At 38.4% G+C, this 12847-nt stretch overlaps 1 protein-coding gene across 1 annotated transcript in view; it reads right to left on the reverse strand.

Moving 5' to 3' along the window:
- LCT (lactase) overlaps positions 1 to 6570 on the reverse strand; it is a 51769-nt gene extending 45199 nt beyond the window's left edge. The window contains exon 1 of the mRNA XM_049097340.1: positions 5931 to 6570. Coding sequence (XP_048953297.1) covers positions 5931 to 6570 — 640 coding nt within the window. The remainder of the gene's footprint in view (positions 1 to 5930) is intronic.
- Positions 6571 to 12847: the final 6277 nt, after the last annotated feature.

Here is a 12847-nt window from a genome sequence, read left to right on the forward strand (position 1 = left end):
ATTAACAAATATAAAAGATTAGAACTTTTCAAAAATTTTAGTAAAATATATATAAGAGGGACGCCTGGATGGCTCAGTGGTTGAGCATCTGCCTTTGGTCAGGGCGTGATCCCACGGTCCCGGGATCAAGTCCCTCATCAGTCTCCCTGCATGAAGCCTGCTTCTCCCTCTGCCTATGTCTCTGCCTCTCTCTCTCTGTGTCTCTCATGAATGAATAAATAAGATCTTTAAAATATATATATATATAAAACATAGTTTCCCATTAAATTATTTATTTATAATAAAAAGCAGGGAGGGGGTAGAGGGAGAAGGAAAGAGAATCTCATGCAGACTCCCCGCTGAGCACAGAGCCTGATGTAGGTCTCAATCTCATGACCCTGAGATCATAACCTGAGCCGCAATCTAGAGTTGGATGCTTAACCAACTGAGCCACCCAGGCAATCTTACCATTATTATTATTATTATTATTATTATTATTATTATTATATTTATTTTTAGACTTTACTGATTTGGGAGAGGGAAAAAGAACACAAGTGTAGGGAGGAGCAAAGGGAGAGGAACAAGCAGACTCCATGCTGTGTGTGGAGCCCAACACAGGGCTCAATCCCAGAACCCTGAGATCATAACCTGAGCCAAAATCAAGAGTCAGAAGCTCAACTGACTGAGCCACCCAGGTGCCCCACCATTAAAATTTTTAAGTGTATATTGCAGTGGCATGAAGTACACTCACTTTGTGTGCAACCATCACCTCCATTCATCTTCAAAACTTTTCCAACATTCCAAGCTAAAACTCTATATTCATTAAACAGGTAACTCCCCATTTCCCTGCTCCTAGTAACCACTATCCTATTTCCTGTCTCTGTGAATTTGATTATTCTAGGTCCTTTGTGTATGTGGAATCCTACAATAAATGTCCTTCTGTGACTGGCTTATTTCACTTAGCATAATGTCTTCAAAGTTCATCCAATGTGTCAGAATTTCACTTCTTTTTAAGCTCAAATAATATTACATTGTATATAAATAGCACATTTTATTTATCCATTCATCCATCCCTGGGCATTTGGGTTATTTCTACCTTTCAGCTATGTAAATAACACTGCTGTGAACATAGGTGTATAAATACCTGTTGAAGTTCCTGGTTTCAGTATCTTTGTGTACGTCCCCACAAGTGCTAGATGATATGATAATTTTATGTTTAATTTCTTGAGGAACTGCCATACTCTTTTCCATCATTTTACACTCCTGTCAGCAATGCATAAAGGTTACAATTTCTCTGTATCTTCATGAACACCTATGTTTTTCTCCTTTCTAAAATGATAGCTATTCATATGAATGTGAAGTGATACCTCATTGTGGCTTTGATTTGTTTTCCAACATGATTGAGTTAATTTTTGTATATGGTACAAGGTAAAGGTCCAACTTTGTTCCTTTATGTGTGGATGTTCAGTTTTCCCAGGAACACTTTTGGAAAAGACTCTTTTTTCCCAGCTGGAAGGTCTTCACACTCTTGTAGAAAATCACTTGACTATATAGGCAAGGGTTTATTTGTGGGCTTTCTATTTTATTCCATTGGTATATATATATGTCCATCCTTATGCTAGTACCATATTATTTTGATTACTGTAACTTTGTAGGAAGTTTTTAAATCAGGAAGTGTGAATCTTCCAACTTTGTTCTTTTTCAAGATTGTTTTGGCTATTTGAAGTCCTTTGAGATTCCTTATGTATTTAGAGATGGATTTTTCTATTTCTACAAAAACTGTCACTAGGATTTTAACAGAGATTTCATTGAATCTGTAGATTGCTTTGGGCAGTACTGAAATCTCAACAGTATTAAGTCTTCCAGTCCATGAACAAATGATGTCTTTCCTATTTTTTTTCTTTACCTTCTTTTAGCAATGTTTTAAAGTTTTCAGTGTACAAATCTTTTGCCTCCGTGGTTAAGAGCAGAGGGGATGGGGAGAGTAGGGGGTGGGGAGGGACAGAGGAAGAGCGATAAGCAGACTTCCCGCTGAGCAAGGAGCCCAAAGTGGGTCTCCATGCAGGGCTCAATCCCAGGATGTCGGGATAATGACCTGAGCTGAAGGCAGATGCTTAACGGACTGAGCCATACAGGCATCTCTAGAAAAGAACTTTTAAAAGCTGCTTATTAGAGGGAGCATAACTTGGGGCACCGGGCTGGCTCAGTTGATAGATCATCCAACTCTTGATCTCAAGGTTGTGAGTTTAAGCCTTATACTGGATGTGGAGCCTACTTAAAAAAAAAAAAAAAAGAAAGAAAAAAATAAAAAGAAAAAGAAAAAGAAAAAAAAGAAAGAAAAAAAAAAGAGGGTGCATAATTCCCCAGTCATTAAGTGTGAGCTGTGTATGGTGACTTCTTTCCAAAGAGTGCAGTATGAAAGGAGGGAAAAAGAGTAACTTTACCCTAGAGATACCTGACAAATACAAGTTCAATCAGGTGATCAGGGTCAACATCAACAGCATAGGGATGCCTGGGTGGCTCAGTGGTTGAGGGTCTTCTGCCTTTGGTTCAGGGTGTGATCCCCCGGTCCCGGGATTGAGTCCTACATCAGGCTCCCCGCAGGGAGCCTGCTTCTCCCTTTGCCTATGTCTCTGCCTCTGTGTGTGTGTGTGTCTCTCATGAATAAGTAAATAAAGTCTTTAAAAAAAATCAACAGCATAAATCATGTTGATAATATGTACCCTTGATACATGAGGAAAATAGCACTTTATTCTGTAATCTTCCTTCTTAAAACTCATAATCTCAGCCTATCCATGAAAGGAACATCCAACAGATCCCTATATAGTCACAAAAAAACCCACATATTATTCCATTCATATGAAATGTTCAGAACAGGGATATCTATAGACACAGGAAGTTAATTAGCAGTTGTTTAGGGCTGACATGGGAGAGGGGAATGGGGATAGTAGGATAATAGTTGGGTACAGAGACTACTTAAAAATAAAATCTTTGGGCGCCTGGATGTCTCAGTTGGTTGAGCATCCGCCTTCGGCTCAGGTCATGATCCTGGAGTCCTGGAATCAAGTCCCACATCAGGCTCCCTGCTCAGCGGGAAGTCTGCTTCTCCCTCTGCCCCTCCTCCTGCTTGTGCTCTCTCTCATAAATGAATAAAAATCTTTAAAAATAAAATAAAATCGGGCAGCCCAGGTGGCTCAGCAGTTTGGGGCCGCCTTCCGCCTGGAGCGTGGTCCTGGAGACTCGGGATCAAGCCCCACGTCGGGCTCCCTTCATGGAGCCTGCTTCTCCCTCTGCCTGTGTCTCTGCCTCTCTCTCTGTGTCTCTCATGAATAAATAAATAAAATATTCTAAAAAAAAGCAATTCAGTAATTTTTTAATAGTATTTTGCTTTTAACAAACATATTTATACAACTTTTTTGTGTATATTAGGTGGTATATTTTAAAAAGAACAAAAGCTACAGGATTGGACTAAAAAGGGAGGGGAGGATAAGAGAGAGAAAGAAAGAAGGAAAACCACCTTTTGGAGTAGGAAGGAGACTGGAAAAAATTTATTTTGTGTCCTGCATTATATTGGGGTAGAAAATCTAGTGATATGGATGAAACACAAAATATAGGATGGGAGGAATGAGCAGAAGAAGAAAAGGAAACTACAAGTATAAAAAATAGTCTTTAGTAACCTGATAAATATTAAAAATGGAATCTGCAAACATTTTAATAAACATGTTTATATATTTTTATAATCAAAATAAGTCTACGGAGACTGTCCTCAAAACAAGATAGATTTTCCTTTGAGATGAACAAACCTCTCAAAGTTCATTCACCCAGTGCTTCTTCAGTAGAATTACAGCGAACATTTACTTGCTCACCCTCCCCAAGACAGGTTTTCCAAAGAATCCATTTTCAAATTTAGCTTCTCTTCATCTCCCCCATCTCCTCCAAGTTCATTAAACTGACTGCTGGGCTTGTTGCTGTCCCCATGTAGGTACTTTCTCCCAGTCTAGAATCCTCTTCTCCAATCTATTTGCTTGTTCCCTCCCTTGCTGTTGTCCCTAAGGACACAGCCTTTCTGATACCCCTATCTGAAATGGCTCTGTCCACATTCACATTCTTTCTTCCCTTGCCCTGCTTTCACTTTTTTTTTTTTTTAAGATTTTATTTATTTTTTCATGAGAGACACAGAGAGAGAGGCAGAGACCCGGGCAGAGGGAGAAGCAGGCTCCATGCAGGGAGCCTGATGTGGGACTCGATTCCAGGACTCAGGGATCACACCCTGGGCCAAAGGCAGGCGCTAAACTGTTGAGCCACCCAGGGATCACCTGGTTTCACTTTTTTAGAAAAAGATTTTATTTATTTATTTGAGAGAGAGACAGAATAAGAGAGAGAGAGAGAGAGAGAGAGATCATGAGTAAGAGGGAGGGATATCATGAGGGCAGAGGAAGAAACAGACTTCCTGCTGAGCAGGGAGCCCGATGCAGGACTCAATCCTAGGATTCTGGGATCATGACCTGAACCGAAGGCAGATAGTTAACCAATGGAGCCACCCAGGTGCCCCCTGCTTTCATTTTTAACATAGAAAAAATGTTTGATCTTCTTATAATCAAATACATTGCAAATGAAGCATATAAGGAGATAATAGTTTTCAGCTGTCAAATTACCAATAACAAAAATGATTACATCATTGAAGACAGGCTGAGTAGGGTCAGAATAGTTTTATAACTGTTGGTATACATTATTATAATTTTTCTGGAAGGTAATTTGGTAACATGCTTTAGAGTTTTAAAGAATGTACATTTTTTGACCTAGTAATTTCAATTCAAAGAATCAGAAAGAATTCATTGGAAGGTAGGCAAAGATTTATGTATAGAAATGCTTATCGCAATGTAATTCATAATGATGAAAATTAAACTTATGTGTAAAAGAATATATATATATATGAGAGAAATATTTAAAACTCTGTGATACCTTCATATGATGGGAATCTATAAGACCATTATAAACCACACTCTTTCAATGAATTTTTAATAAAATGAGAATATACTCATAAAATATCTTGTTTAAAAAGTAGAATACACAAGTATGCAAATATGTTATATACTATGTATACAAATATACATGCAGTATGTAATAAAAGCCAGAAAGCATATACAATCCAAAACTGGTTCTCAAAACTTATGTACCTCAGATTCACCTAGGAATTTATCAAAATCACAAATGTACTGATCCTGCCCAAACCTACTGAATCAGACCCTGGATCAGAATCAGCTTTGAAGCAGAATATGAACCATTGCAATTTTGCTCTTCTCACTACCTATCAGTATATCACTATTTTATCTGTCTTCTTTGTTAGAATGTAAACTTCAGTTAGAATGCATACCCTGTGGGTGCCTGGGTGGCTCAATCAGTTAAGCATTCAACTCTTGATTGCAGCTCAGGTCATGGTCTCAGGGTCACGAGATTGAGCCTCGTATCAGGTTCCACACTCAGCTGGGCATCTGCTCGAGATTCCCTCTCTCCCTCTGCCCCCCTCCCTGGCCAGGTCTTTCCTCTGTCTCTCTCTCAAATAAATAAATCTTTTTTTTTTTTAAAGAATGCATACCTTGGTTTGCATGAGTAAAAGAGGAGACTGAGGGAGGCTGGGCAATCTTAAAGCCTTAGAGAGTAAGGGAGGCAGGACAGTAGAAGGAAGGGTAGGAAGATAGTTCGTGGTGGCACAAACTCAAGACTTGGGGAAGGAGAGCTTAAAAGGAGTTTTCAAAGGAAGTGCCAGGCACTATGCAATATAAGCTACCTCTGCCTCTCTCCATTGAGAAGTTTTCAATACAATGTTTTTTTCTCACTAAAGAATACATATGAAGGGGAATAGGAAGAAACGCTAAGTCCTGCTCTAAGGAGGATTGGGGGAAGTTGGGTGGACTGCCAGTGGGTCAGCCTTCGGGGTCATGTGTACTTACCTTGAGAAGCATATTTTTCATGGTAAATTTCATAGGCTTTTCTGTGGGCATCAGTGAGGGTCTGGAGACGTGAAGATCTTGATTCCTGGTGGGGCAGCTCTTTTATCACTTCCTCCAAGTCACTAAACGTGAACCAGATCTCAACCAGGTCCCCAAAGGAGTGGAAGGCGAATGTGGCATAGTCTGCAAAGAGATGAGCAAAGACTTCACTTCTCTGGACAGTGCTGGCAGGGAGATTCTGGTGATGCAGAACGACCAGGGGCTGAAGCTGTGCAGCCTTGAGGGTCTCAAGCAACCGCCGGTAGCACTGCACTGTTTTGCTGTCTGGGTTCTTGGAGCTTCCTGCTGGGAGAAGTTGTGCCCACGGTAGGAATACTTTATAATGGGTGATCTCACTGGCACGAACACTGCTGAAATACTCCAGCAGGAAAGCAGGCACAGGTTGTTGACAAACATAAATGCTTTTGTCTTCTGCTGCAAAATTAGAAGTCTTGTTTCCCAGTGAACCACTCAGGTTGTATAGCAAGTCATTGGTGAGAGGACCAGCAGCTGACATGAAGTTTCTATCAGATTCCCAATCCAAGCCCCAGCATGAAAAGCTTAGGAGGACAATAAAGAATGAGTTCCAAGCCAGCTCCATTTTCAAGGACCTGTTAGGAAGTATGTGGAATCCCTACTTTATAACCACAGCTAGGTTATAAAATGCTAAATGATTATTAACACTTAATATTTAACTGGGTTATCTATGGTAATTAAATCAATATACGGCTTACTAATGTGATATCAAAAATTTAAAGACCACAGAGATAACACAAAAACCTCAAACATCTCACACAATTTAAGCAAATGGAATTGGAAAATGTTTGGAGAAAAGTTCTCCATGTTTTTTTTCTTAATTATGAATTATTTAAAAATTCGTTGACAGAACAGAACAAAGGTGAGCCCCTTGACAATCCTTTATCCACCTTAAAAATATGTAAGTAGGGGCACTTGGGTGGCTCAGTCAGTTAAGCATTGGACTTCTGGTTTGGGCTCAGGTCATGATCTTGAGGTCCTGGGATCTAGCCCTGCATCGAGCTCTGCGCTCTGCATGGAGTCTGCTTGAGATTCTTTCCCTCTCCCTTTGTCCTTTCCTCTGCTCTCTCTCTCTCTAAAATAAATAGATAAAATCTTTTTAAAAATTACTGAACTTAAAGAAGTATATAAGTAAATGATGAACACATTGTGTAAAAGTTTCAGATATAGAAACGTATGAAAAACCTTCAAATCCCGCTTCCCCAACTCCCCTTGCCTTCCTCGGGTATACTCTCAACACTGCCTCCTTCCAGTTTTCTTTCTTTCTGTAGTTTAATGGTTATTCAGGAGTCAAATGCCTGGGTTTAAATCTTATCTGGTGAAAGTCGTTTGATTTCTCTGTGCCTCTTTGGGACGCCTGGGTGGCTAGGTCAGTTAAGTGTCTGCCGTTGGCTCAGGTCATGATCCCACAGTTCTGGGATCGAGTCCACAATGGGCTCCTTGTTGGGCAAGGAGCCTGCTTCTCCATTTGCCAGCTGCTCCTGTTGTTTGTGTACTTTCTCTCTGACAAATATATAAATAAAATCTTAACAAAAAAATTTCTCTGTGCCTCTGTTTCCTCACTGGTAACAATGGTGTATTAAAGTTGTGAGAATGAAATGAGATCATTCTTTAGCATGTTTAGAACAATGCAACTTAATGAGAGCGATTAGTGAATATATACAAATTAAAACATATGTAAATGTATAAATTTTAAACATATAAGTTAACATATATGGGATTATGTCTTATGCATTGTTCCTCAGATTTCTTTTTTTCCACTTAACAGCTCCTGGAACTCTGTCTATATCAAAATATATATAGAACCACTTCTTTTTAACAGATGCTTAGCATTTTGCATAAGGATGTATCCTAATTGAACCTCTGGCATATAGAACACTGGCTGATTCTTAATTTTAATGGGCTGCAAATGAATATCTACACATCTTTGTCTTCATATATGACCATTTCTTTAAGACAGAGTCTTAGAAATTAAGTTCCAGACTCAGTGTTACACATTTAGAGTTTGATTGAAATCCAAATGGTCTTCCAAAACAAGCTTCTTCAAATATAAATCCTACCTAAAGTTAGAAGTAGGGGCACCTAGGTGGCTCAATGGTTGAGCATTTGGCTTAGGAGGTCATGATCCCAGGGGCCCCGGATTGAGTCCCATTGGGCTCTCCACAGGGAGCCTGCTTCTCCCTCTGCCTGTGTCTCTCATGAATAAATAAATAAAATCTTAAAAAAAAGTTATAAGTATACCTAAGTCTCTGCTTTGCTAACACCTGTTTAAAACTTCACATTTTTACACTTTGTAAGATGAAAATATTATCTTATTGTTTTCTTGTTTTTTGCTTAGAGGAGATAGCTAGCTATATCATGCTATAACATATTTGTGAGTTTATTTCTGTGCTATTTTGTTCCATTGACCTATGTGTCTGTTTTTAAGCTAATACCATACTACTTTGATTTTGATTATTATAACTGAAATAGTTTGAAATCAGGGAGTGTTTGTTTTTCCAGCTTTGTTTTTCTTTCTCAAGATTGCTTTGGCTATTCAGGGCCTTTTGTGGTTCCATACACATTTTAGAATTGTTTGTTCTATTTCTATGAAAAATGCCATTAGAATTTTGATAGGGATTACGTTAAATCCATAGATTGCTTTGAGTAGTATGGACATTTTAACAATATTAATTCTTCCAATTCATGAGCATGGAATATCTTCCCATTTATTTGTATATTCTACAATTTACTTCATCAGTGTCTTATGGTTTTCAGTGTACAGATCTTTCACATCTTTGGTTAAATTTATTTCTAGGTATTTTATTCTTGATGCAACCATGAAATTGTTTTCCTTAGTTTCTCTTTTCAATAGTTCATTAGTGTACAGAAATGCAACACATTTTTGCATATTGATTTTGTATGCTGCAACTTTACTGAATTTGTTCATTCCTTCCAAGTTTTTTTTGGTGGAGTGTCTAGAGTTTTCTATATGTAATATATCATCTGTGAATAGTGACAGTTTTACATTTTCCTTTCTGGTTTGGATGCCTTTCATTTCTTTTTCTTGCCTAATTGCTCTGGCTTGGACTTCTAATACTCTATTGAATAAAAGTGGTGAGACTGGACGTTCTTAGCTCCTTCCTGACCTTAGAGCATGATGTGAGCTGTGGGCTTGTTGTATATGGCTTTTATTGAATCTGTTCCCTCTATATCTACTTTGCTGAGTTTTTATCATAAAAGGATGTTGAATTTTGTCAAGTGCTTTTTTCTTCATCTACTGAGGTGATCATAAGATTTTTGTCCTTCATTTTGTTAATGTGTTGTATCACATTGATTGATTTGCAGATGTTGATTCACCCTTGCATCCTAGGAACAAATCCCACTTGATGATGGTTTATAATCCTTTTAATCCTTATAATCCTTTAATTTTTGAATTTGGTGTACCAATATTTTTTTAAAGGATTTTATTTAATCATGAGAGACACTGAGAGAGAGACAGAGACATAGGCAGAGGGAGAAGCAGGCTCCCTGTGGGGAGCCTGATGTGGGACTCAATCTCAGGACCCTGGGATCACGACCTGAGCCAAAAGCAGCTCAACCACTGAGCCACCCAGGTGCCCTTGGTATACCAATATTATAGTAAAGATTTTTGCATCAACATTCGTCAGAGACATTGCCAGTAATTTTTTTTCTTTTGGTGACTTTGTCTGATTTGGTTATTAGGGTAAAGCCTGCCTTGTAAAACAATTTTATGTGTTTCAGCCTCTTTTGTTTTTTGGGAAGAATTGGAGGATTGGTATTAATTTTCCTTAAATGTTTGGTAGAATTCACCATTGAATCCATCTAATCCTACACTTTTGTTTGTTGGGAAGTTTTGATTATTGATTCAAACTCCTCACTAATAATTAGTCTGTTCAGATTTTCTATTTCTTTATGACTCAGTGTTGGTATATTTCTAGGAATTTATTTCTTCTAGGTTGTTCTATTTGTTTGTGTACAATTGCTCATAGTAGTCTCTTACAATCTTTTATGTTCCTGTACTATCAGTTGTAAAGTCTCCTCTTTCCTTTGGATTCTGAGTCCTCTTTTTCTTGGTGAGTCTAGTTAAAGGGTTGTCTTTTTTCTTTTTCCTCTTTTCAAAAGCCAGCTGTTTCATAGCTTTTAATTGTTATTTTAGTCTTTATTTCCTGTTATTTCCTTCCTTCTACTAATATTTATTCTAGTTCTTTGAGATGAAGAGTTAGGTTATTTGAGATCTTTGTTTCTTGGTGTAACTATTTATTCCTAGTAAATTTCCCTCTTTGGGGCCCCTGGCTGGTTTAGTTGGAAGAGGGTGTGAGTCCTGATCTCAGAGTCATGAATTCCAGCCTGTTGGGTGTGATTACTTAAATCAATAAAATAAGAAAAAAACTAAGTGGGGAAAAACTAGGGGTAGACAAACCATGAGAGACCCCTAACTCTGGGAAACAAAGGATTGCAGAAGGGAAATGGGGGGGCAGGATAACTGGGTGATGGGCACTAAGAGGGCACTTGATGAGATGAACACTGAATGTTATACTGTATGTTGGCAAACTCAATTTCAATAAAGTATTTTTGGGCAGCCCCGATGGCTCAGCAGTTTAGTGCTGCCTTCAGCCCAGGGCGTGATCCTGGAGACCCGGGATTGCACGTTGGCCTCCCTGCATGGAGTCTGCTTCTCCCTCTGCCTGTGTCTCTGCCTCTCTCTCTCTGTGTGGTCTCTCGTGAATAAATAAATAAAATCTTTTTTAAAAACTAAAATATTTTTAAAAATTAAAAAATAAGAAAAAAATTAAGTTCCCTTCTGAGTCACTTTTGCTGCATTACATAAATTTTTGTATGTTGTATTTCTATTTTCATTTGTTTCAAGGTATTTTAGAACTTTTGATTTCTTCTTTGAAACTGGTTGTTTGGGCAGCCCAGGTGGCTTGGCGGTTTAGCGCCGCCTTTAGCCCAGGGCCTGATCCTGGAGACCCAGGATCAAGTCCCACGTCGGGTTCCCTGCATGAAGCCTGCTTCTCCCTCTGCCTCTCTGTGTCTCTCTTGAAAAAATAAAATATTTTTAAAAAAACCTGGTTGTTTGGTAGCATGTTTAATCTCCACATACTTACTCATTTCCATTTTCTTTTGTAATGGATTTTTAGTTTCACACTACATTGTGGTCAGAAAAGATGCTTAATTATTTTAATCTTCTTAAATTTATTGACTTATTTTGTTGTGTAACATATGATCTATCCTGGAGAATGTTCCGAGTGCTTAGTATATTGTTACTTTTGGATGAAATGTCATGTATATGCCTGTTAAGTCCATCTGGTCTAGTATGTCATTTAAGGTTTGTTTCCTGGGACACATGGGTGGCTCGGTCGGTTAAGCTCTGCCTTCAGCTCAGGTCATGATCTCAGAGTCCTGAGATCAGGCCCCACTTCAGGCTCTCTGCTCAGCAGGGAGTCTGCTACTCCCTCTGTCCTCCCTGTCTCAGTGTCTCCCTCTCCAATAAGTAAGTCCATGTTTCCTTATTGGTATTTTGTCTGGACTATCTATTCATTGATCAAAGAGGGTACTGAAGTCTATTATTAGTATATTACTACTTTTCCTTTTAGGTATGTTAATGCTTGCTTTATATATTTAGGTATGCCTATGGCTATATTTGTACATTTTCCCCCATGTGTCTTGGAGGTATTTCCATTTCAAACATATAGGTTTATTGCATTTTGTCTATATATCCTACGGTAGAGCTGAACCACAATTTATGTAGTCATTTCCTTATTGATGGGCATCTGTTGGGATTTTGTGGGAAATAGATTAAATTTATGGATCAGTTAACTTACAACATTAAAGTCTTCCCATTCAGAAACATTATCCACTTACTAAATACTTGTCTAATTTCTTCCTAAGGATCTTATACATGCTCCATCATCCATTAGCCACTTCACCTCCTTGACAAATAACATATAGAGGAAAAGGGTATGTGGAATATAAGCCTACTTATGCAACTGGGGCTTTACTTATAATAATGACCTCACCTTGCTCTGGAGCCCCCACTCAAATGGCAAAACAGGGAAGAAGGGAGATTCACCAAAATACTAGGGTTCAAATTTCTATCAGGCTGTTTTCCAGGACCTCCTTATCTCATTTTATCATGTTGGGAGTCAGTGCAGAGATGCGCTCTTACTATCTCCTATGTTTTCACTAGAATATTTTTCCTACTCCCTGAATGTCTCACCTTATGCTAGCATCTCCTAACTGCCTCAACACAGTTTGAGATCCTGTACACCAAGGTTTCCTCTTCCCACCAGCTTCTCCTACTGTCATTAATTAGGAACATACCTTTGACTGAGGAGTTTATAGTCTGCATCTGCTAACCATACAATTTCTCTATCCATTCCCAGTCCTCTTCACTCTATTGTTTTCAAGCCATTGAAATGTGAAATTAATAGTGAACCCACATACAACATATAAATATTCCCTAACTGGTCCTGCAGGCCCCCAAATGTCATCTGTTGTTAAAAGGTACAACAATGCAAACTGCTGTATTACTAATAATGAAAAAAGTACAATAAACTTTTCATTTTTAAATACTGTCTTTAAAACACAGAACTGTAATCTTGGAAAGTAATCTCTAAAGCTCCTTATCCTTCATACTAATTCTAAGGACTCCTCACAGGAACCAATCTTAGAGGCTTATAATGCTATACACTTTCACCCATCTGCTCCACATTAAACAAAAAGGGAAAGACTCATGTTTGTGAGTCCAGCTGCCCCCTGAATAATTCAAATTTGAATGGTGTGGGTCCATTTACACATTGATTTTTTTTTCAATACATTGGAAAATTCTTTAGAGA

Source organism: Canis lupus, chromosome 19, assembly GCF_003254725.2.
Source record: "Canis lupus dingo isolate Sandy chromosome 19, ASM325472v2, whole genome shotgun sequence".
NCBI classification, from domain to species: domain Eukaryota; kingdom Metazoa; phylum Chordata; class Mammalia; order Carnivora; family Canidae; genus Canis; species Canis lupus.